At 33.3% G+C, this 27,777-nt stretch overlaps 1 protein-coding gene across 1 annotated transcript in view; it reads left to right on the forward strand.

Moving 5' to 3' along the window:
• Nucleotides 1-17,998, forward strand: part of LOC149791190 (uncharacterized) — a 61,317-nt gene extending 43,319 nt beyond the window's left edge. The window contains exons 5-9 of the mRNA XM_089971316.1: nt 1,540-1,759; nt 4,975-5,264; nt 6,819-6,959; nt 15,420-15,626; nt 17,846-17,998. Coding sequence (XP_089827442.1) covers nt 1,540-1,759; nt 4,975-5,264; nt 6,819-6,959; nt 15,420-15,626; nt 17,846-17,998 — 1,011 coding nt within the window. The remainder of the gene's footprint in view (nt 1-1,539; nt 1,760-4,974; nt 5,265-6,818; nt 6,960-15,419; nt 15,627-17,845) is intronic.
• Nucleotides 17,999-27,777: the final 9,779 nt, after the last annotated feature.

Here is a 27,777-nt window from a genome sequence, read left to right on the forward strand (position 1 = left end):
TGTGGTATTTCTGCTTGTGCTTGTTGCAATTGTTCTCGCAACGCTCGTGTTTGTGCTTGTATTTGTGCTTTTGTTCGTGCTTGTTGTATTTGTCCTTGTAGCTTTTGTGTTTGTGCTCGCACTCGCGATTGTGCTTGTTCTTGACGCGTTTGTGTTTGTTCTTGATGAATTTGCTCAAGTCGACCAGGAACCACCCGAGAGTGTTGCTCGATGTCTCTCATCATAGGAATAAGTCCGAGATCTCTAAGTTCTTTATCTTTCTTTTGTTTACCAAATGCAACTTGTTCGATTGTTTCGGTGACTGGACTCAGCCATTTTGACGATACCTCACCAATATGATGCTGAGAATCATCGTACTCACGAACTTTTTTCTTAAATAATTGTTTTGTCGGGATGAGCTTCCTTACTGCCGCTAATTCCTCTCGCGTTAATCTTGCAGAATGAGGTTCTCCAACTCTACTAATTTTCCGACTCATCTTATTTTCAACTATATTGTTTTAATGCGAGGTAAAATTAGGATCCGCAGCCTTTTCCTTGCAAACTTCATCGACACCCAACCTTTTTCCCACCCCCCCCAAAAAAAATCGTATTTTTTACTTGTCCAGAATCATTGATTTTGCACACAAAAATTGCACTCTGGGTCGAATTTACGCAAATTAGTTTTTCTGGGAAGGCTTATTTCTGCATTCTGAGGCTTCTACGGAGAAAGTTCTCGTGGGAGGCTTTATTTTGCTGGAACCGTCTGGTCTGTAGAACTTCCCTGCTGCTCATATTGTATCTGAAACTCTGATTTGAATCAGCGATCTACTATCTAACAGGTTAGCATGCTAATTCTCATAGCTATCGCTTGGATGGATAATGTAAATCAAAACCACGCATTTAGCGTTCAGACATCGTTTGCAAAAGGCGTGTTGCACTCTTCACTTTGTATATCAATGTCGACAATTACGCCATAACTATATATGCATCGTGTAGTGATACGCAAATGTAGACCAACTGGATATTTCCAAATAGTTTACCTCTCTTTTAATTTAAAAGCAAGAAAGATTGGCCGTTTTGATACAATCTGAATCAGTTGTTATCTAACAGCGAACTGTATATGTAGCCTGGGCTAGTATTGATCAATCAAGTATAAGCTGCCTAACAACCTAACGGCTGTGTTCAGATGATGTACACAGTCTCAAAAGCGTGCTGTTCATTCCATGGATTGTATATAGTAACTATGAGAAGTGTTAATCTGGCCGTTTTTGGAACTTGTCTCCTTTCAAACTCTGATACACGTCATTCACATATCTCCCGTATATGTTCACTTTTCGTATAGTATTAATGCTGATCAGCAATATATTTCGCATAACATACAGATCGCTTGTCACGTCATGTGGCTGCCATGTGTATCAGACTTCCCAATAAGGTAAGTGGATGACATTGTACTACCCGGATTACTTCTAAATATATGAACATTTGTTATACTAATTACTTGAGGTTTGCAAATAATAGTATTATGTTGTACGGCAATATTTTAAACATTGTTTCCCGCAGATTAAAGATGTACTTCATAAAACAGTACAAAAGTACAAAGGTTTAAAGACGAATCTGCTAGAAGTTTACTCTGACGTAATTACAACTGTTCAGAACGAATCCATGAAAGAGAATGTGGGTGAGGTGATAAAAATGAGGTTCCCACACTATGAGGAGGAGTTACAAACCATTAAGACAGTGCTGCAGAACATGACAGAGGAATTTGAAATTGTTGTTTGTGGTATATCTTCTTGCCTACTTCATAAGTTTGACACTCATTAGATAATAGGCTAAGACAGTATGTTATTATTTATGTCATCTACATATTAATGATACATAATCTCAGCCAACAACTGAAAATCTGAAATGGAGCAGCAGGGAGGGCGAACAGACCAGGTTTTTTTCTCCTAATAAATGCTCCTACGAGAGAATCTTTTCTAGAAGCCTCTGTTTATCAAATAAAAGGTGTCCACGGAGGGTTAATTTTTTCTCAGCTCATATATGATTTAACAAGAATATGATAACCGTGTGTCGTCGTAAATAAGTACATTTTATCGCGTGAAGAATCAAATAATTTAGCGAAATAATCGATCATTTCATCGTTGGATATTCTCGTGCTGCTATCACAGCTTCTTGTACCATGTATTATATTTATCTGACTATAAAATGAATCAACATCAAAAACAGGGTATCGATGACGAAATTCAGGTATAATTTCATTAACGGAAGATCGATCAATATATTTATCAGCTAATCTTTCGAAGTCATCATCGGACGCAAATAAATAAAATTTAGCGAATTGCTGAATAATTATTCCCCGGTGATGATAATTATCAACGGAGCCGCGAAGAGCTCGTATTGATGTTTTCTTGCTGTCAGCGCAGGCCGATTTCTCCAGCGTGTTAATATCGAAAATCTGATAATAATCTCTCAAAATAAAAAAATTATACTCTGCTAGAGTTTGTAGCTCTTCTTGGTTATTTAGCTTGAATAATCCATATATGGTGAATTTAGGATCATTCTCATGACAAATATAACTATTTGAACATTTGCCTGAAAGATAATCATTATTACCCGTGTCAATTATAATTTTTTCTGTCATTATAATTAAAATATACCTTTAATTGTATTATAATTACAATTATATTTTTAATTGTATTATATATGACATCAAAGTGCATATGGCTCCATGAAGGATCCATTGAAATAGGCGAAATATGCGAAACATTGTGCTTTGCCAATTATTGCGGACGACATTATAGATTTATCAAAAACGAATACACCGGACCAAAACCGTGCTTGGGCTGCAAGAAAGGCCTGCGCGGTCAATCTGAGATTTGTAAAAGTTGCGGCGGAGATAAATATAGATCTTTACTAATTTATTATTCGAAACGATCTCAAAAATATTACATTTCATAAAAAGATCCTCCATCAGCGGAGGAATTTTCGAGAAACAAAAAAATATTTTTTTTTTCTAATTCAAGCAGCAGGGAGGGCGATGACCTAGTGGGTGTCTCATACGAGCTGACTAAATACATTTTTCTGATTCATTATGCAGCAAGAATAATTTCTTGCCGACATAAAAACACAGATGTTATTTATGTAACTCAGATATACACACAGATTCCGAAAGTAATTAGAGATAATTGTAATATTCTGGCTGTTTTTAACGGCATTGACACGCACACGTTAAGAAATATTCATCAAACTTGGTGCAACGGCGACATGGATATTATTAAGTTAAAAAATGTATTTGGTCGTGCTTAGTTAATTCCACATGAATTTATAACGATAAATTTGTTTGACCCACGAACACGATAACGGATCGGTCTCGACAAAATATTTTGAAGTTTTGAATATGTGTATCAGCAGATGACCGAACACATAGTGGGTGTCTCATATATGAGCTGAGACAAAATTAACGCTCCGTGGAAACCTTTTATTTGATAAACAGAGGCTTCTATAAACGATTCTCTCTTAGAAGCCTTTAGTAGGAGAAAAAAACACCTGGTCTGTTCGCCCTCCCTGCTGCTGAAATGGAGACATATTGCACATACTAGAGTTTATTGATTTCGTACAACGAAAATATGACGTCACAAATCATATGATATTCATCGAGGTAATTAAGCATAATTACTAACTGAAATAAGTTTATATATTTAAACATCAACTTTCAAAATTCAAAATGTCCAGCGTTTATTTTCCACCAAAGCATTTGTTATGTTCATGTCACCTAAACATTCTGTTTTTCGCAGTTATGTGTGAACATAGCTAAATACCATGTTGCGGCGCAAAATTAATAAATTAATAAATTGTAATAAATTGCAACGTAAATATGAACCCTTGCAACTTAAGCGAAATCACCAAAAAAAACAATGATTTCATTATGCTATACTACTTAAGTACAATGTTAACAGAATCATGAGAATGCGTACTTGTGCGTTTTAGTTAGTAACAAAACATATTATCCGCATGAGTTCTGTACACGAATGCTCAATTACCAATTTATATTTACTACTATGTACACAATGGTTCCGCCATTTTATCTAAATGAGTAGCTGCTTATCAAACAAAACAACTATATTAAAAGCACAAGTAACAGTTTCGTTCGTCATAATTTTATGTCATTCCAACTCGTGCTGACAAGACATTCCCAATCAATATTCTATGCTACTATCGCGTTTTTACATTTCCGTAAAATATACCTTAAAATTAAAAGATAAGGACAGTGCAATTTTTAATTGTGCTCGGTTGATCACATGCATAACAATTAAGCTTTCCATAGCAAGGAGACTCTTAATCAACTCTCAATACATATGTTGTTAGGTATTGTATTTACAGTTTATTTGTTCTACAAAGAAAGATAATTCATGTTATTTGTTCCAGATAAACATTTAGGAAATTCATCTTTGAAATCTGCATTTAATAATTTTAATACAAACTGAGATACATCCTTGTCTCAGTTGCCCCCAAACATGGAGATAAAAACCATCAAATGTAGTCATCTTTAAAATATCAAGTTTAAACTTAATAACAGTTAAAATTATTATTGGGACCTAACATTATATCTCGCGTGCTGGTCAAGGTAAACAGTTATGATATTGCAATTCAACCAGTAATTGCAACATATTATCAGAAAATTGTACGAAAGCAACAAACAGCAATGGCGGCCATGTTTTAATTTTTCTAATACTGCTCAGGAGCTATATTATGCAAGATTCAAAACTAATTTGACTTTAGTCAAGATAGATTCCCTTATAAGATCAATTTAGATTCCAATAAATAGTTTCTTTTGAAACCGTTTTCATAAATTATAGCTGTAAACGATTCGATATTAACGATCTTTTACATGCAAACAGTTTAGCAGTTAGGTTTCATTTATTAAAAGAAGTGCAGTTCTTAAACATCAACGAATGTACACTAATACATATTCTTCATGGGATTTTCCTACTACAGGCGAAACAAGTTCGGGAAAGAGTACATTTCTAAATGTGCTTCTTGGGGAGCGGATTCTACCATCGCACCATTTGCATACAACCGCTAGCTTATGTCGGCTACGCAACAGCAAACATAGAAGGATAGAATGCTTCGTCAAAAAGAGAATTGTCGATAAAATAACTCTGACGACGGATTCCAATGAATTAAGAAGAAAGTTAGACTCAATAACGACGAAGTTGTTGTCACAAGATGGATATCGAGAATCCCTCCAAGAGATTGATATATATTGGCCAGTATCCTCATTGCACGTAAGTTATTTCATGTTGATAAATCGAAATATAAGAAGTAGGTGAGTGCAACCATATTGGTGTTCACCATCTTGAGAATTAATTAGTACAATTCGTTACGCAGGAAACATTTCTGCTATTTAAGGCCTAATATTATACGGTCTTAATAAATGGACAAAACAACATTATGGTATTATCATATACAAAATTAGTGATGGCTTTTAGGAGATGTTCAAACTTCTCTTAGTTATCTAGACCCCAACAATACGGATATTAACCGTTGCAATCTTCCTCCCTTCACTGTAGCATGGTAACAATTCATATATGCATATATGTATATAAGATTCAATAGCAAGCATCTTACGTAACACGACTGAATGTCGAGTATAGTAGTAGTGGTTGGAGACCTTCACATGATTTTGTTGCAAATGTGACTTCATTTATTATTCATTCGCAACCGGAAACCAAAGGTTTTGTCAGCGTGTTGACTGGCCGATAGCAAAATATAATTTATGGATAGTATGTGAACTGTTGTATATCAAACAAGGCTTATACATCATAACTATATTGCATTTAGACCCACATTTGAATACGAATATTGATAGTCCAGTTAAGTTTAACATTGATTCATCAGGAATATTTGTTGACTAAGGAGGACAACTCTTCATCTCTATTAGTCGGTTTGACTACCAATTGAATCATCATATAGTAAAACTGACGAGTTATTTGTGCAATCAACAGAACACGGGGGTAGGCATGCCTACCTGTCATTACCAGTGATTGTTTAGCAAACGGGACCAATATAAAACAAAAACTTAATTATTGTACAAAATCTACATAGCATGCTATTTAGCTATAAACTATTATATTACAAATGAAAAAGATGTAGAGTGCTTCCATTACACAGTTTGAAAGTTCGACATTAAAGAAGCAGACTATGTCATGCAACACACGATATGATATATATCTTATTACAAGCAAGGTATACTGAATTAGAACTATTCTCCACGGAAACGATCGGCATGGTAAAACATGAAAGGAAACAGAGTGGTTGTGCTTTCACTGATGTAGTCCACATTGAATCGCCAAGAGATAAAGCAAAAAAGAACACAAAATGAAAGATCAAAATAAACTTATTGGATTTCAAAGGTATGAGTATCCACCACAGATACTTAAAACAAAAGGAACCAATGACGTCTAAGTTCAAGTACATACATAGCAATTTATTTGTAATATATGTGATCAAAGTCAAATTGTTCTGCCATTAGTTCGGTTTCTCTAACGAATAACCACAACTTGCATTCTTCCGTAATATTTTTGTCAAATTAAGAAAAATGCGTATATTTAATATCATGCTTTCATTGGTCACATAAACTATCACACAGTTTTATAATTTAAACGTTTACCAGTTTTATAGAATCGTCTTTACACAAAGAATTATTTTCGGGATGAGTTTTAAATTGGCAGTTGTAGCCAGCAAAATAGATGGGACGAATGTATAAATGTTTATCCACTTGCTAACGTCATCAATTAGAGCTAATTTGATTCAACAAAGTTTCCCATGCCTTTCTTCAGGAAAGTGTTGTACTTGTTGACACACCGGGAATCGGTGAGCGAGATGAGCTTACGAAGCAAGTTGTTGAGTTTGTTCCCAAATCGGCTGGGTATATCTTCATAGTCGATAGCTCTCACGCAGGCGGAGTTCAAGATTCTGGGGTATATCTATACATCTATCTGTCTATCTATCTATCTATCTGCCTATCTGTCTATCTATATCTATCTTTCTATCTATCTATCTATCTATCTATCTATCTATCTATCTATCTATCTATCTATCTATCTATCTATCTATCTATCTACCTACCTATCTATCTATCTATCTATCTAACCATATATATATCTATCTACTATCTAATCTATCTATCTATCTATTTCTCCTCTCTCTCTCTCTATTTATATATATATATAAACTTTATCTATCTAACTCTATATGTAGCTAGCTATCTACGAATATGCTTATTTATTTAGCTTCTCATCCTTGTAAATATTGTAATCATTGGGATTCTTGCAGAACCTAATGGATTACTAGATTGAGCATTCAATTTATTTCCAAAGTAAAATATAGTAAATTAGATATATACACACTTTCATGTGATGTAATATTACAAAGTATGACAATAAAGGTCGTACACAATATAAGCCATGCACAGAATTCAAATTTGCATGATGTCGTGGTTAAATTATGAAGTTTATTAGTCTACAGAGTTCATACATACACACAGTTCATATGTCCTTGATTTGATTATGTTCCAAAACCTCATGACATGTTATGCATATATATTGTCTCTCCCCTAAGTATTATTTAACTAAAATCCCGTAAACAAACTGGTGTTAATGCCACCCCCTTTCCCAAGTTTCAAAGTTTCAATAAATATCTTTTAAAAAGTCTGTATAGAGCTATAATACAGCTATTACGTTTAACTTGCAATATGTGATTATATATATATATATATATATATATATATATATATATATATATATATATATATATATATATATATATATATATATATATATATATATATATATATATATATATATAGATGCTATACGTAACTTTAAACTTTTCTTAACGCTTAAAATTATGTACTGAATAGATAATTGTTTGAACGTTGTTTTAATGTCATCATTTAATTATGTGACTATTCCATTGGTGACAGAACATATGTAAATTTGTATAGTCTAACAAAAAGTTGGTTCCTGTGCCAGAGAAGTCCTATTTTAATGTGTCGACATTAGTGTTCAGAGCATCACGGTTTAATATCAGTTTGGTGATTGAATGTGAATATGGGTGAATATTAGTTATTACATATTTTCTTTACGCTTCCTTTTACAGGGCATGAATTCTGAATGGTATATAAAGCAATGAATCTGTGCATCTAAAATTGTTTCCTTTCTCATCCGACATCATATTACGGAGATTGTAGTATTCGTAGCCTTTCTTATCATTCCAAACCCGAGTTCACATTTTCTTCTCAGCTTGACCGCTCCGGTGGCCTAATGGTTAGAGCGTCCGCCTCGGATGCGGGAGGTCGTGGGTTCGATCCCCGGCCGAGTCATACCAGAGACTTAAAAAATGGTATTAACAGCTGCCTCGCTTGGCGTTCAGCATTAAGAGGTTAGTGTTAGGACTGGTCGGCCTGGTGTCAGGATAATGTGACTGGGTGGGACATCATGCTACATGTCTGCGGCATGATGCCCCAGTGCTAGACATCACTATAAACTGCCACATTGCAGACATCGCAGCGATATGACTGATAAATTGTTAAAGCTACGTTAAAAATCAAAATCACATCACATCACATCTTCTCAGCTTATTTCATCCTAATGTCTATCGAATTGTTACCTTTTGACTCCTACAGTTGTTGACAAATTTGCTGTTGTACACAGCAAGTATTTATATCACACCTGCAATATCGGTAAAGCAGTCATTCTTAAGGCCTAAATCGGTAATATCCGTTACACGAACTGTTGCATTTATCTCCTGTACTGTTAAGTAAGTGTAAAGAGGAAGACTTACGAGTTAACCGTTTGCCTTAAATATATGTCGTAACAAACTATGCTGCAAGCATTCCGTGAAAGTTTATCATGCCACATCTTCATATTTTATTTTGATATGCACATTGTGAATAGTAACTTCCATGAGGGTGTTTCTAAGAGCTATGAACACTGAATCAAAGCAATTTGCAGCATTAGGCATTTTAACAGGAAGTGACCCTGATAAATAAGAATTATAAGTATAAGACTTATTGCTGCCATTAATCATTTGACCGAGTTGAATCCAAACACTTTCGCATTTCAAAAGAGCCAACAAAAAGTATAAACAAAAGTTCCGAAGATCTGGATCACTACCACATCTGAACATTTTTAACATGCAGTACCATCATAGTGATATTACCGTATTTGTAGTGGTATAAATATTCAATATTGTCATTTCATTGTTGTCACCAAAAGCTGTCAATCCTTTTTTTTTTACTTATATATTGTACACTAAAAGGTAATAAAAACAATTAAACCTTAATGATAATTTGTTGCTTAATGGTTTTGACGTAAATTACATATTTCTCAGTACGCATGAAACAATGTAGTAACATAGCAAAAAAACTAGTTATATGAAATGATATAGATTGCACACAATATCTGGCTTTATCGTTATAGATTTAACTCCCATGTTGTTCGTCAATTGCGATGTAACAATTCTAGGAAACATACATACATTAATTGTATGGTTAACTTGTACTTTTTAACGTGGGATAATCTGTGCCTGTGTAATGAAGATATACTTCTCACATGCTTGTCTCAAATTGTGTCAAAAACGTATTTTTATATATCCAATATATACCTTCTGTGAGTCTCTGTCGTCTTGGCATTCTGTACTGTTAGGATGTTTTATTTCTTTGTGCATGCTCAAATCATTGGTGATGAAAACAATCACATAATTTCTGTCATCATTGTTCCTGATCGCTATGTATATAAATCTCATCATTAAATTTAACTAATTAGCGACAGTTACTAATATTTAATAATATCAAAAGCTTTGTTGTTAACAATTATTTTCCATACAGCTTTTGTAACAAATGCTATCAATGCTGCTTTGAATCCTGTGTTAGCCAAGTAAACATCTACATATATATTTAACCAAGCAACAAGTAACCGGGTTTATGGCAGTCCAAAAGTTACTATCAAGAATCTTGACTAATGTAAAGCTTTCCTAAGACCTAAATAATATTTTATGTTTTCGATCCAATTCTTTTTAAATTAGTTCCTATTTGCAATTTTAAGTTACTACTATTATTTATAGTCAATACAAGTCAATATTTTTGCTATACCTTATTTTCTTTGATTCAGTTATGTATATCAAATATAATTGTAACGACAAGCCGTTTTATCAGCTCTCGACTATATTTGTCTTGAAATGTTGCTCCATTTTAGGTTTCACTGTTGTTTTTGCGTGATATTTCTCTGGCCTTTTATTGCAAACGCGATATTTTGCAATAATTGGTCCCGACGTAGATATATACCAGCAGAACGAACTTGTTATTTATTGGATGGCGCATTTCGCAAGCAAATGTTCAATTGCTAAAGGAACATTACGTTGTTGGCATTTTATCTTCTTCACAACAAAATCAGTATTTGAGGTTGATACCGTTCATGTATAACAGTTAAAGCGTCCTTAAAAGCCTGAAATAAGCAGCCAGAGAACAGCGTTTGATTTTATATAATAAGTAGGGATGACGATTGCAATTATTTATGTCGACATTTGTCATGTGATTTCACCGGCTTCAGTAACGAAACCAAATTAATGATTGGACCAAACAATCAAGATAAGTGAACATTATGTAGTTATATTATTTCTATTAGATACAAAAAAGCATACAGTATCCATTCGTTTGCAAATCTAATGGTTAAAACATGCCTTTTCCTAAAGAGCATTCCACTAAACAAATTGAAAGATGGAATAAATAATGGAATGGAAAAGTAAAAGAAAACATGCCTAAAACGGTACAGTAGGAAGAGTGGATAAAAAGCACGGAAAAGTATGAATCAAAACTACAATCAAAGGAAAATACCACTATGATCAAAGTCTGAGAAACGTTCATTCAAAGGTAAATCAATTAATCATAAATTATTCTACGCGTCTATATTTTTCGATAAACGAATACTCTAACACTCGGTCAAAACTGTTCCTATGCTGACCATCTTTTGTTCTCGTCCTGAGTATACGTAAAAATAAACTAATATACATTATTAAATCAAATATGACTTTTAAAATATATGATATTCCATTTATTGAGAATCTTCAAATGGCGCTACATTTCTCTAAACCTGAACATGAGCGTGAAAATGGCATTTATCTTGACCTTATCATTCATTGTTTGTTATTTAATTTCACCAAGAGCCCAGGTAACACAGAAATAAGTTGTTTATTATTGTCACACATTAGAAATGTGATAGCAAGTGAAACGACATCGACAAAGAAGATAATATTTTCAAAAGAGAGTATGGCACATAAAGATAAATCTTTCAATAAGACTAACTACGTCATCGGTGCAAATTTTGAGTATTGTTGTCTAATTAGTTCGTTATAATAAACCAAATCATATAATAAGCATCTACCCCAGTAAGTATGTTTAAAAATATTTAGTATAGGCACAAATGTAATAACACTAAAGCAATAACCAGTAATACAAGACAAAGTGAAAACAACAAACTTTTGTTTTTCTTATAACTGCATTTGGATATCTGTCTCATTTTCTCGTCTTCCTCAACTCCTATTCCATATTGTATTTTACTTCCAATTCCATTACCTTTGTGCTAGAGCCTGACACAGACTTACTGGTCGAAACCAAAGCATATTTATCCAAAACGTTCGTTTCAATCAAAGACTGAACCAAAATATTTCTTATTTATTGATTTATTAAGGAAGCCTTTACCTCCAACAGATCGTATTTTCTGGCAAGTTAAATAAATTCATATTTCTGGAAAAGATCTAATTGTTCCTGGGTATGATTTGAAACACATATTTCCCCGTTGTATGACAGTTTTGAAGAAGCTTTCTGATTTCAATGAAAATTGCAACAACTATTGGAATTCAAATTTAAAAAAAAGATTTCTTACATATTCTAGCCAAACTTCAAAATAATCCCGAGGACGAGCATCCACTTCTTATGTTACGCACTTAGGCTCGAATAAACATTAACAAAAGAAAGAGTGAAAACAACAAGCGTTGATAAATTTAACAAAAAAATTATTTACCTGGGAAACTATCGTACAAAATGATAAAATAAGAACTTACTGTTTTAAGAATCACGTTTGAGTCCTTCCGATAAATCAATGATGGAATGCTATGACGTATGCTGTATTGTGTTTGATTTTGTTTTATAGAGTTCCTTGTAGAAACACAAGAAATAATCTTGTGTTTGAATTAATGAAATGTCTTTGTCCAATACAGTTTGTAACAGCACTCGAATTATTTCCAGAGAAACGAATCAATATTTTACAATTCAAATGATTCGAAAAAACAGTAAAATGTAATTCCCAAAATGACACAAAAAATACGTCCCAATGTTTAGAAGCCCAAATGAGAGATCTCAAAACATCACTGTTAAAACAATGTAATTTGCAGTTTCTTAACTGCCTAATTGCAAAATAGTGGATCACGTAATCTCGTTTGCATATAAACAAATCACGAAGCCACAGTAGGTCCGTGATAAAAATAAAACAATCATGTTACTCCTAGGAAAAAAGTTGTTCACTTCGCTAAAAGCTATTTACAATTCGAGGGTCACCTTACCAACACAACCTCGATCTCAGCCCTATTATTCCCAAAATAAAAGATAATGTGTTCACGCGACGGTTACTCATTCTGAGTTTAGGTCGGGAACCAGATCAGCTTTTGGTATCCCAAAAATCAAAACTGTCAAAATCAAACTATTTTCTGGAAAAAAGTATCACGTTCCTAGTAAACAAAACCATATTATTTTGACATATAATGAAATTAAACAATACAAATATTTTAAAACTTACAAACAATTAAATCAGATATAAATTAAATCAAATATGCAAACACGATTAAATGTTTTCATGCCGGAAAATGAAACACCTGACAATCGCTTGGAAACTTCAGAACCTATACAGCTATTTTGTGCCTTAATTTTAGTTAACGTATCGTGTCCACCCCTTTTGGTCATCCAAAAAGTCATTGTTTAGTATTTGTCTGTTCTATTTGTGTTCAATTCCTATATGTATGGGTTCCGTTCCCATATATATGCGTTACATTCTGCAGAATAGGAGTTATTGATATTTTGGTTTTAATGAATCATTTTCTCAATTTCCATGAAAATTTCTTCACTTATTATATAACTCAAAACGTGTATAGCAATGACAATTTAGAATTTGTTTTATGTGAGCAACGTTCATGATGACAGTGTACATAAACAAGTTATAATAGAAACTGACTGATACATGATGTGCATAATACTTTGCAGAACTAAGTATTGGACGTTTTTAATGAAATCCCTACAATTGCTCTCACCCCAACTTATCGACTTTTAAACGGAAAACAAAATATGTATTTGTTATTGAACAATTGCACTACTACTACACTATTCAATAAACAATAATAGTTAAAACAAGCCTTCTCCTAAAGAGTTATCCACCAAAAAAATCAATTAAATGATGAAAACATATGTTTCTTAGGAATACTTATGTTTCCAATTTCAATTATTGACTAAGTATGTAAACAAGCAACAAGACTGATACAACTATGTCACGATATTTACCATCAACAAACTATTGGTTGATTAATTAGTGATAATAATGATTTTTTGGCAATTTAAAATTATGTTTTATCCACGTATTGTGGTTGCCATTGAGTTTGAGCTTCAAAGCATAAAATCAACTGGTGCAATGGTTTCGACATCTTGTTTAAAAACCTTCTGCTACCCTAGTCATCTTCATTTTCAAAATTTTATATTTATATTTACACACCATTAAAGCTATGTCCCAATTTTTCACACATGTGTTGCCAAATCTCTTCCTATGTCAAATAAAGTGTTAATTTTTGTAATTTTTTTGCAATTAAAGATCGTCAAGAATGACACAAATGTACATGATATACACTATTTTCTAACAAAATACCTAGATGACGATGGAGCTGACAGTTGCCATACGCATATTTAATGAACTTTTCCATGCACTTTCTTCTATATCAAATAAGTTGATGTTCTAACACTGATATAGCAGCAGTTTTACTCATGCCTCGCATTTTACAAACGCATTACTTAATAATCATTAGATATATAATGTTTATTGGTGGATAGTACATATGTCATATTTAATTGAAATTCATATTTCAAATTGCCGAATTTGGGTTCAGCTGTATATATGTATATTATTGTGTATTGTAGAGAGGTAACTCTTGCTGGTAAAGCATGCTATGTATATAATTTCCTTTCAAGTAGTTTGATTTCTGCACGACTAGATTACATACAGTTACTTGCCTGATTTTAAACGTTTTCGTAGTAGAGTTAGAGAGAAACCACTATTTATAAACTTATTTTGTATTTTTACATTCAATCTTATCGCATATTTGAAATTGATGAGTGTCTTATGTAAAAAAAAATCTTAAATAGCCGTAAAGATATAACTATATATCTGATATGTTTTATCATCAAATGCTTCATTTGCTCTGATCAGTGGAAATGCATACACATAATAGTCTCTAACATTAACTTGTATGTAGCATAATTAGTATCCCCTCAGTAAACTACACATTTGGATATACAATATTCGCTCTTTCTATGTTAATTTGCGACAAAAAGCATCCTATATAGCATCTGCTCTCGTGTTTACACCTTTGCAGACAAGGAACACTTTTGAGTGAACCTAGCACAGATGATGTTCGTATCTGTCTGTATTTCTTTATATGGTGACTTGACAACAATACTTGCTTCTCACTGACCGTAAAAGCTTTGCTTCTAAACATTTCGCTCGGTTGCGTATTTAATATCTAAATTGGTAATATAAAGCCAATTCATTAAATACATTGTACTGTATTTTGGGATTTTTACTATTTAATCTTGGGTGAGCGTCTCAGCTTGAATAACATTATTAGTAAAGGTGATTTAATATTATTCTTCGTATCATTCTTCGTCTTGTTCAAAACATGTCCTCAACGTCTGCTATTTGAAACGTAATAAAAATATATATGGAACACTTGCTATCTGATCATTTATTTGTATCAAACAGGTGTTTACAAAACGGAAATCGTAAAGTGTGTTATTAAACAAAGTGAATGAAATTGTTGTACGACACCGAGGTTAACTCATACGATGCACCCAGCTTACGTGAATATATGCCTTTCAGAAACATATTGTACTAAACTCCTGTTGCGGGACAAAAGCGAGTAATGAAACCATTATGTCATGTCTATTGACATCTTTGTGTTGTCGTCAGTATTGCCTTACTGTGGATTTAGGAAATGTCAAAGCAATTGGAGTTGGACGCAACAATTAACCAAGTTTAATATTTATGTAACAGATAATATACTTAAATAAGTTTACAAACAGATACGTTGTGTTTTATGCAGACAATCAAATGAATATACTTTTTCAGATTAGAAAGTTGATCGAGGCGGTAGCATTATCTGCATCAAAGGAAGATCATATAAAGGGTCTTGGCAATATGATATTTGTCTGCAACAAATGGGATATGGTTCCATTGGACGACAGGGCAGCCGTGATGGAAGATACAAAAAAGAAAATAAGAAAATACTGCGGAAAATTGGGCGACTGGCAGATTATAACATTTGATGGGAATCTGGTGAGAATTTTAATTTGAATCGTATTAAAATACGAATCGAAAGGCAAATAATAATTAACATTTACTTGAATCATTCATTTCCGATTGGCGTAGATAAATGTGTTGTTTTCATATAGAACTAAAGATAATTTCAATGCAACATGAACCATTCTTTGCTTCAAGGAGTATGATATAAAATTGAACATGTCCACAGGGTAATCTTAGGAAACTTTACGCTAAATGTATAGATTGTAATTTTTGACTTTCAAGAAGTTCATTTAATGATGCAATTGAGTTTCTGGGATAAAGTCAAATTTTATGTCGATTTTTAAAACGTACACTCGGAATTTCCAAGTGAAAAAACACATTCCAAGCAAAGAATCATTTTCCGGAAATCATATTGTTTTCCGGTTATTAAATTAGGTGTCTCTGTATGTTTATGTATCCTATTAAAAGTAAGAAAGAGAGCTATAGTGACGACATCTTTATATTATCTTGCTATTCTAATTTATTGAACCCCATATGATATTTTAAATTGCAGATAGTGTTCATAATGATATCTGTATTGTGAAATTAGCATTGTATCTTATATGGCCCAAAACGTAATGTCAAATTCAATTTAATCTTCATATTGAACATTAGTGTTATATTTCCATTATTCTCAATGGCAGATTGACCACTTACAAAATTGTCCCAGTAGCGATCAAGTTTGGGTCCGGAGTGTACATCCACAAATAGCTCGTGTCCCAAAGAAAAAAATCAGAATTTGCATAGACCGAGTTGAATATAATCAAGAGTTATTCACCCAGAACACGAGCGCAAAAGAATATACGGAAGGTCTTCATAGCGACGTCCTGTACTACTTATACCCTCACATTCGTATTTACTTTTTTAGTTATGACAATTCCTGAGGAAACACGAGATGATGTTGTCACCAATACATTTTCGATATCTGGGGATATTTACGGCCGCAAAAATAATAACTAAACCGAACGATTATAACAGGGCATAAAATGGGTTTGGTTACAAGTACATATGCTTGGTTTTTTAATTACGCGGTTCCATGAAGAGAATAGATGTTCACAATTATATAAAACATAGTCAACACTTAACTTTATTTTCAAACTTTAAAAGCGTCTACATCGGAAAGACACTATATTAACGTATTACATTCGAGATCGACCAAATGTTGTATCCGATTTTGAGAAAGGTAAATCTTCTATCGCTGGCACCATTTTTGAACATGACCTTCGGAGATCAAACTCATTAAAGTTTATGACGAACTTATAATCTATCTGAGATGTGTTCAGTAGTAATGTGCCGTTAAATTATATATGAAATATACCAGGAGTCATTTACACAATTGTACCTGTCCACTAAGGTGTTATAGTTATATTGTTTTGGATGTAAAATTTAGAATTATCCTCAGTTCAAAGTGCAGCTATCATTATACATTTATCGGAATTAATTCCTCTATTTATATTTTATCACCATCTTCGCTAGCCAAGATTTCGATAACCCTCTCTACACCTTGGTATATCGAGCAGATACGTATGTGCTTCAGGTCCATGCAATCATTGGACGCGGCATTCAGTCAACATTAAGTTTTTCAAATTCGAACTCTGTTCCTGTTTAATCGAGACAATGGAAGAGAACACATTCTAAATGGACTGATAAATAAGAATATTTCCAGTGTCATTTAGTGTTTGCACCAATCCCTTTCACACAAATACAACTGTAATGGATTCCCTCTGGTACATAGTCATACTTTCGAAGTATCGTTTTTTGGTAAATTGTATCCACCGTTTTAAGCCATTCTACAAGACACCACGCTAATGTTTAGTTGGCATTCCATACAAAAGGTGGCAGTAGGCAAAATCCAATAGATGTCGCTAAGACAAGGAACGAATATAGTTGTTTAATCCGCAAAGGTGTTGATAGTGTTATTGGAACCTTGGCTAGCATATATGTTGTTTCACAGACAAGTCCATCAAAGCTAATTTACCTCGGGAAGCTTTTGATATGTAGTTTCAGAAAATTCCTATATTTAAAAAAATACATATCAAATGGATTATCTTTTCCTTTTGCCATGCTACTATTTTTCCAAAAACGTCGCTTAAATACGTATCTACATTAAACTATCGGCAGTTCAAATTGTATCATAGTTTGTTCCTTACATTATATATCCTTGACGTTTGGAGTTAGTATGACACTAAAATAATAAATTAGAAATCTTTCAGGAGCTGAAACTTCTGGAATGGAAGGCCAATCCGACCGATGCTTTCAAAGCTTTGTTGAAAAGCCTGGAGACTCTGATGATCCGTACAATAGAAACCCGACTGAGAGACAAGTATCGGTTAGTAGATTTTCACGCTATAGATTTCATTGTGTAGGATATTTCTGATGCTTTTGGATTCTTGCTCACGGCAAGGTCTCTGCAACTGATACATGACCACAGCAGCAAGGATTATGGTACGCATTGAATAGATGACTATGATAAACATTATGATAATGTAATAAAGTCTCTACGATAATGATAATATATATGTTAACAAAAAGCATAACAATGTTATAAATAATGATAATTTTGATTATAATAACGTTATTAATGATAACGATGATGATAATCAAAGTGATGATGATCAAGTGTAATAATAATTTAGTGTTATTGTTATTATTCGTATTATCTCGGTGTCGCTTTAGAATGACTTGATATAGGTATAGCCTTTAAGGTGGTTAATGACGGTTGCTTCAAGGTTAAGATCGCATGTTCAAGGTTTATGAACGTTATAAATCTTATAAACCCGTTACGTTATTCAACTGACTCTTTAGTATAGCATTACACTACGTCTGAAGTTTGCCACTGACTCTTGTCATCATAACGACGTTACATATGTAATAAATGTTGGGGTTTGGACCGAGACAAGTAAATCCCAGTCAAGGTGTTGCATTAATTGTCTCCCGACGAGGCTTGCCGATGGGGGAGACATATAATGGAACCCCGCCACGGATATTTACTTGAATCGGTCCGAACCCCAACGTGGATTATTTATCTCACCCACTAATGTCCTTTAAAGTAAAATAGAACTTTTCACTTGTGCAATATAGTTCACGCTCCAGTGTTAACATACGGAGTATTAATAAAATAAGTTAATGAGGACTGTGACGTGACCGTGTCAGCCGAAGTACACAGTTTGTATGAGTGAGCCAAAACAATAACAACATTAAACGATGCATATTATAGAGGTATTATCACATTCAATATATAGATTTTATATGAAATGAACAATAAATAGTTAATATTAACTAAAGAAATAGTTTCATTTTCGTCAAATTCAATTTAGAAAAGTATCTTGTGAATAATGAAACGACATTGGTCCCACACCTATCTTGTAGTTTATAGGCTATTATTATAACTAAAAGTTATATGTAACATGATTGTCCGTGCTTGGATCTTTCACTGGTAATTAGTGATATGTGTCACTATCGTATATAACTCCTTTTCTTTGGAGAAGGTAAATCTGTTTGTGACATACTTGTATTGTCCTTAATATTGATTGCTAAATTACATACGTGTGTAACAAACCCTCAAAACACGGACCCTGGCTGATAAACATGTGTCAAACTTTTAAGTTTAATGATTCTTCGAAAATTTTATTTTTCTGTCTTGGAAATATGGTAAGTAATACTGTTAAACGTACTTATGGATTAATGTGCTGACAGATAAATGATACATTTTGGCGGGTAGGTGCATTATTTTGTCATTAAATATTTAAGGTATATTTTTTATTAAGCTGGGTCACAGTGGAGATGCTTAACAAAATTAGAATAAATCATGTTTGACATACATTTTCTGTCTGTCACTATGTTTTCTATAGTTGCTAATACAGTTGGTATGCTATGAAATGTATAGGTCTATATATAGTCTATGTGCATGGATCAGTGCATTCTGTCATAGTTCATTTCACACAGCATTGAGAATTGTATCCTATCTATAACATTAAGTTTTCAGGTGGCCCTCATTAAATGTATCTAACAATATATATTTTGTTTCAAACGAAGCATGTAAAACTAGATACGTACCTTTAGCTACATTTATTAAAAAGGTATTGAGCTAGGCCTGCGTATAGGATACAAGTAACCATGATGTATGCATAATCCCAAAAATCAAGACAACGTATGTGTGTGTGTCTTTGTCTCTCTCAGAATGTTTTTCCATGGCGCGTTCTGAATGATGGATTTACCTTGTTTACTCTATTTTAATTATATATTGTTGTTGTTGTTGTTTGATATTAGAACAATTACGCTAGGCGCAACAGAAGACAACAAAGGTTTCCTTATTAAACGTATTTCTGAGCACGTGGACACCTTGACTGAGACGAATTATCTGAGATGAGTAGACTGAGATAAAAAAGTAATGTTAGAAAAACGGCCTGATTTCTCTGTTGCATAAGTATTTGAAAACTATAAATCTTCTACACCCGTTACATTATTCAACTGATACTTTAGCATAATATTACACTACTTCTAAAGTTTTCCACTGCCTCTTGTCATCATAACGCTGTTACAATGCGGGACACTGAGTAAACCACTAATGGTGTTTATTACATAATCAGCACCTCAATCTTCATCACCATTACATAACAAGCATACTTTTAGTCAAGTCATGGATTTTTTTCTTTATATAGAGTAACATGCACATTTGGGAGGATACATATTCACATGAAAAATATCTAACGATTTGCATATTCAGCAGGATTATTATGTGCTATATATATAAATATATATATAGATATATATATATATATATATATATATATATATATATATATATATATATATATATATATATATATATATATATATATATATATATATATATATATATACACATACATATATATATTGTTTTTCTGAACTATTATTATTCAGATGAATGGTGATAATAGTCATATATGTGTCACATATAAATCTTGTTTCATCATTATATATATATATAGTTGTTTCAAAATTTACTTATGAGTGAAATACACAAAGAAAGTAAAATTCATCTTCAGGATACACTGTGTTCATTAGATATGTATGCATCATATCTTAAGTGTTTAACTACACGGAATACTGATCATTTTTACGGTTTTAACTCGAACGTCCTCTTTTAGCCGCAACCTCATAAAGGGAAAAAGCCTACTTGTAACATTTTCGTCTAATCCAGACAAGTTTTTACTAACCACACATCGGTGTGCAAAATGGTGTAGTGTATTAATGAGATAATGTACATATGTTAATACCTACTGTTGTTCTTATATAAATGAAAATATACAATTAAGTTTTCATTCTTCACATTAAACATTTACAAATACATATATGCACAAATCACCTGCCCATCGTAATGATCCATAGTGGCGAACGCGAGAACATTTTTATACTACTTACATCGCCTAAAAGGATAAGGAGATATAAGTCCGAAATGAATAGACTAGAAATGACTAGCAGCCAATCTATTCTAAATGCTTGCTCGACCTAGACAGAAGATGTGTGGGATTTTTAGGAAATTTAGTCAACTCTTTAGGTCTCATTAGGACGCTTGGAAAGTAATATAAAATCAGACGCATTTAGTCAAAGCAAATAGTTACAACGGCCAAATGAAAATGAGAAGAGGTTTTATTTAGGTCAAAAGTTTCGATTTTCAATAGCTGAAAACACTAATAATGTTGATGTTTTTACTTTTCTGTGAAAGATTTTGTTGGCAGTTTTTCTGTAGAGAAAGGTCTTGAATGTCAAAATGCGATTATGCATATGGCGATCAAGTGCTCAGATTTATATCAGAGCGCATGCTTGGGATTTTGTCTTACACAAGCACAACAAATTTCACTAAAATAGCGATGAATCTATATTTTTGGAAAAAAAATCATTGGAAAGTTACCATGATCAAAAGATCTTTCTGAACCCCCAACATATTTTATCACTTTTACTTTCAAAATAAATCACGCTACATGTAGCAATGATATAGAATGATACTTGTGTGTGCCGGTCAGAACAAAACTATTAAAGAACATAATTAAAGAACATGATATAGAATTCGTTAACAGTGTGTCCAGAAAATGTCGGAGAGTGTAAGAGAGATAGAAAGATAGAATACAAGACAATATGTTTGTATACGATTCTATATCATTATACTATCTAAGTTGTAATATTACAAATTCGATAGAATGTGAACTTGAATTATAGTTTAACTTTAGTGCAACGTGTCACCTCTCATAAACACTTGATCAACTAGAAAAGCATTTAAGTGAGCACAAATTTACAAGTGACAAAATACCTTTGAAGAAGATTGAATGAAGGTGTCTAAGTACGAATGTCTACAGATACAAATATCTCGATTTCTTTGCAAGATTCTATGAGATTAATAATATACATGATTTACTTAGCGTGGATGCAATTTGAATTTTCAAATCAGGTAGACCAGTATACTCACATTAGAAACTTTGATCATATTGGCAATCCTAAAGGAGTCTAAACATGTATTCAATCTTACGGTATTGGTTCCTCGCAACAGGTTTCAGTACTAGTGTTGTACTAAGATGCATAAGTACACATAAGAGCTATAGTAATATACGATTGCGTCAAGGATAATATAAACAATTAACACGATTGAAGAATATGCTCAAAAGCGACTAAAACATCCAAAATCACAGATCATCTTTTAAAAATTGTATACTCATACATTTCAACCAGATATATATGTGTTTAATAAATCAAGAAAGCCAGAAAAAATATATATGGATACATCACGATGGTTAATATAAATATAAATCTTACATTCAAATTGTACAAGAAATATTTGTTCAAGAACAAAAGGAGCTATCAAAAAATTATGCTACTTATACCAGTAAAATTTAATTTGCACAGATTGACATTCAATTATTTTGTTTTAATTCACCTCAGTTACATATTGCACAGAACTGGTGTAACAATAATTGATTTGTTGAACTATATATGTGAGAAATGATAAACTGATTGATGTAGAACTCGTTTTTCTTCTCATGTATATTCAAGCTGTTTATCAACGGATAGAGCCATAAAGTGAGAAACATTAGCATAAGAATTATATTCGTTATTCAGACTACTCTAGCTGTTGTTCTAGCCTACGTTATCCGTTCTACATAAAGTATTTTCTGATATGATTAGTGTATTGAAAATTTTATTTGTTTTCCTTGTCTTTTGTATAATTCGTAATGTCATCTGATTAATTCCATAAATGATATTTTTTTCTGATTGATACACAATGCATGTTTGTACGCCATGATGTAACATGTTATGTGCTTAGGACATTTTTCTTACATTATAAATACTGTGTCATCATTTTCCGTTCCATCTCTAAATCTTTTGTACAATTTATTTCTCTCATTCAACGTAACACTTTATTTTGATTTACAAAGGTTTTAGGTTGTTATGCTAGTGTACGTGCTTATTTTATTATGAACGAGAATTATGGTATTGCAGGAAATGGAGCATAGCTTGTTGATGGAAAAGTAAAGAAATTGATTGATATAATCAAAGTCTCTGACTTGTGAATGATTGGATCGTATTCAGAAAACTGCTTGTTGTTCTTATGCATGCTAATTTACCTATCCTCCCGTTTAAGAAGTTTTTCTTTGGTTTTGATGTAACAATCTTATTGTGAATAATGTATGATCACAAGTCCGACAGCATTTACAAAATGCATATCCAAGCAATTATATTATAATTTAGCTTCTTATAATTTAGTAACCAATTGCCAGCGGTGCATTTGATTACCGTCTTTTCCCAGAGCAAATTATTGATTTAATGAGATATTGCTTTATTCTCCACTATTATTACTTGTTTATTCATCTTATCTCCTGTAGAAACAAACCATTCTTCCTAATCTACAAAGTGCTATGGGTAAATGTTCGTTTTTTATTCTTCTTTATTACTTTTTATTTTAAATATGTTGACAGCATTTGCCATACAATACATATCTCTTAATCTAACATGGTTATGAGCCTCTTCGAACAGTATAGTTTAATGTACTGTTGCAATGGCTGCACATACATTATACTGTAGGATTTTCATTTCTGGCGCTTTCATTATATTACCGGTTGCTTTTTCATGTAATTGTTATCATCAATTTTGCTGATCTTTTTCTACTCAATGTTTAGTATGATTAGCGTCTATCAATGCGCAGTTAGCAAACGTTTAATCAAATTGTACTTGTCTCCACTTCGGAATTCACAATATGTGCCTGCATTACTTAAGGTAGTACTTTTGTGAAAAAGGGTTTGTACTATACTTTGTATCAAGTTATTTCATCGTGGTTTACCTTACCACGTTCAACATCAAGATTTAAATCCGTCACTGAAGCTAAAACTGAAGTTGAAGAAACACCTGATGTTGACGCAGATATTGATGATGATACAGAACAAGCCGCTACTAGGGTTACTGCGATTGAACAATTTACCGAAGATAGTATTAATGTCATAAGAGCAAATTAAAGACGTTGATAATCTAGCTGAAATTGTTGTGATGACATACAATCAATTAGGACAAGTTTTAAGACCTGAATATGCCAATAATCCTGTAGGTCGTGAAACATGGTACAGGTGGATATATAATATAGATTATGGATCTAATCAGGCTAGAGTATCTGATCCAAGATATATTTCATTTAGTAATGCAATAGATATATATCATGAACAATTGCAGCGACAATCTCCTCCACAACCTCAAACTTTACAACAACAACCTCAACCTTTATAACAACCTCAACCTCCACCACAAGTAAAAAACTATCTTCCACGCATCTATTTACCAATGCTGCTCTTGATACTTTCAAGGACAGAGAAAATTAATTAAAAGTGCTGCATTTGTATATGAATATAAAGATAATTTTTTAAAACTAGAGCATATTAGTAAAATAACACCTAAACATTGGATTCCTGCAGTATATTTGCTTCTAAAAATGAAAATTATAACCTAGAAAATCCAAACTTTAAAAAATTTAGAAAATATGTGGATGAGGAGATAAAATATTCTCAACGACCACAGTCTCAAAATATTCTCAACGACCACAATTTCCAGAAGAAGAAGAAGAAACTTTTTGATGTACTAGAAGCTCTTGGTGTCAAAGAATCTCCTGGAGCTACCGGTAGCGGTTATAATTCTATCTGCCCCGACAACGGTGTCATCGATGTATCACGATTAGAAGTTATTATTGGAGGAGAACGAGTCGGAAATAATTCATCAGAAATAATCAACGAGGCAACTGATAGTTGTCAGCGATTATTTCGCAGCGGCATCATGGATATCAGCGTGTACCGGAATCTCATTGATGAAATCATCGACGATTACAGCGACTAGTCGTTAAATACAAAATAATTAAATAAGATGATCGTACATAAAAATCATCACAAGTATATACCTGCTCGAGTGGTAAATGCGCGGTTACCCATGTACAAAGTTACCTACGGAAACGGATTAGGTGATACTGTTAAGGTTTTATTACAAGAATAGCTCCTAAAGCAGGACCTATCGTCAAACAATTATCAATGAAAGCGATGGATTTTGTTCGTGATAAAGCCAACGCTGCCATTTGTAGCGCTGCTAGTAAAGCATTTAGCGCCGTCAAAAGACAGAATACTAAATTTAATACGCCAAAAACAACCTGTCGCTGAGGTTAAATTACCAAGTACCACAGAGATGCCCCGCGACGTCAGCAAGGTAATAAACGACGCAGCTAATAAAAAAAATTGGCATCGTTGATAAATCAAGGAACCGAAATAATAAATACGAGTATGATATCAGGAAGTGGCCCTCGTTTTAGAAGATAACGTTTACAATAAAATGTTTACGCGAGTGTCTAACGCTGCTTTCGACATGGATGAACCGATAAGCAAAGACGAGTCGGTGCGCGATTATCAGTATTACTCATACGACGCAGTAATACCAAATAGTGATAGTCGAATCGAATAACAAGTACACTATACGAGCAAATATTAACCGATATGGAGCCAGTTACAAAATTGGTTTTGTCAACAATGGTATTATGTCATTATTTAAGAGCGCCATATACATGGTTGATGAAAAATAAATTGAATCAATTGATTATAATGTCGATATTAATACAACAATTATAGGCATAAGGAGATATTCAGATGATTTTACTAGATCGGCTGGTCCGATTATGATGTTCGCCAAAGATAATACTAATGCGGCTGAAGATAATCCGTATATCATAAGACGGCCAAATTTTTTTTTACTATCGCTGATGGTGCTGACGCTCCTGCTGACGCCGATGTACAACCAGTGGTTATGAGTGGTAATTCTAATTATAATGTAGGATTTGTCTTGCGTAAAAATATGTTAAGAGTCGAGTGCAGAAGATTTTTCGTGCGCAATTCCATTATCTCACATATTTGGATTCTGTAGAAAATTTAGAAAAAAAATTTTTGGAGCCAAACACACGGTTGTTTTCTTTCGAAAGGGTGATAATAGAGTTGCCATCTGGAGAGAAGGTACTGCTGCTGATGCTGTTGATGCTAATAATAACGGTAAAGTAATATTATCTAAAGTTACATTATGGATGCCATCAATAACACCATCAATATCTGAAGAAGGTAAATTACTTTCCTTTATGAATCAAGGTGGTAAATCAATAATGTCTTGGTTGACAACAACCACCGATAGTACCCCTAATAAAATTAATGGCAATTTTACTTGGCGTATATCATCAGAGCAAGGATGTTCTGCACCTAGACATATCTTTATTGCTCTTCAAGCGGCTAATCGATCAAATAATCAAACAGCTAGTCATATGATATTTGATAATTTTAATGCCAGCGAAATATCATTACGAATAAAAGGACATCAGGAACCATCTGACGAAATCTCGCTGGATTTAGTTAATAATCCGGTGGCGCGTGAATATCATCGGTTGTTACGTTTTATGGGACGAGATCAAAATATTGATACTGGTTTACAAATATCACAATTAGATTTTATAAACTTGTATCCGATCTAATATTTTTCACTAGAACATATTGATTTATTAAAACAGTCAGAGATTGATATTCATTTTAAAACAAGAGTAACTATTCCGGGTGTTAATGATTTTAGAGCAGTTGTTGTTATACTCAGCGATAGAACTATGATTTTAGAAGGTGTTGGTGACCGAATGAGAATCATTGATGCTCCCGTGGAAAAAATGTGAGATTAATTTATATCAATCGCGTTATTATAAACAATGCCATACGATCATGTTACTGTAACTTTGACTCCGGGTCAGATGAAAAACTTCATTCAAATGTAACAAACCTGCGTGGTAAAATTAACATTAAAAAGTAATAAATTCATGGTTGTCCAAAGAAATTATCGCTAACTAAAACTCGGCACGGATATTTCAACAAAGCTAAATCGGTGAATGTTGGTGTTCAAATTGATCCTTCCACGGGAGCCATCAAATACATGGTTAAGACAGGTGGTTTCTTTTCGCTGTTAGCTGGGTTGCCAGCGCTGATAGCCAGAGCTGTTCCGGCTGTGGCAAAAGCAGTCGCGCTAAGTGCTGCCGGATACGCCGGTAGCAAATTAACACAAAAAATAACAGGAGGAAAATAAGGCAAAAATAAAAGGACGCGGACTAAGATTGCCAGGAACACTTCCATGGTACGGACGCGGCCTACGACTGACAGGAATACCTCCGTCGTGGTTTCCCAAAATCAAATGATAACGCCGATGTCAAATTTTGGTTTAGCCAATTCCGCTAAAAAAAAACTAAAAATAAAATTCTTCCCTGGAGTATTTATGCGAGATCAATTACCAGATCATCCAACCCGCAATGAAACCGGAATTATAAATCTCGATGACAGTGTTGGTGCTGGCACGCACTGGGTTGCTAACGCGATTAATCCACGCGGAATTATTTACTTTGACTCGTACGGGCTTGCACCGCCACCAGAATTTCTAAATTATGTTAAACAATTAAATGTTCCAACCTGGTATTCTACGTTACTGACGCAAACACTTGCTGATCCTCTGATATGTGGCCGTGAAGCAATTAATGTTCTTGCAGGGATGTCTAAATCAGCTGAACCTTATCATACACTTCTGATAAATTAAATCAATCATTATTATAACGTTTGACATATACGGAAAAACT

Source organism: Sinohyriopsis cumingii, chromosome 9 (assembly GCF_028554795.1).
Source record: "Sinohyriopsis cumingii isolate HCF-2022 chromosome 9, ASM2855479v2, whole genome shotgun sequence".
NCBI classification, from domain to species: Eukaryota; Metazoa; Mollusca; class Bivalvia; order Unionida; family Unionidae; genus Sinohyriopsis; species Sinohyriopsis cumingii.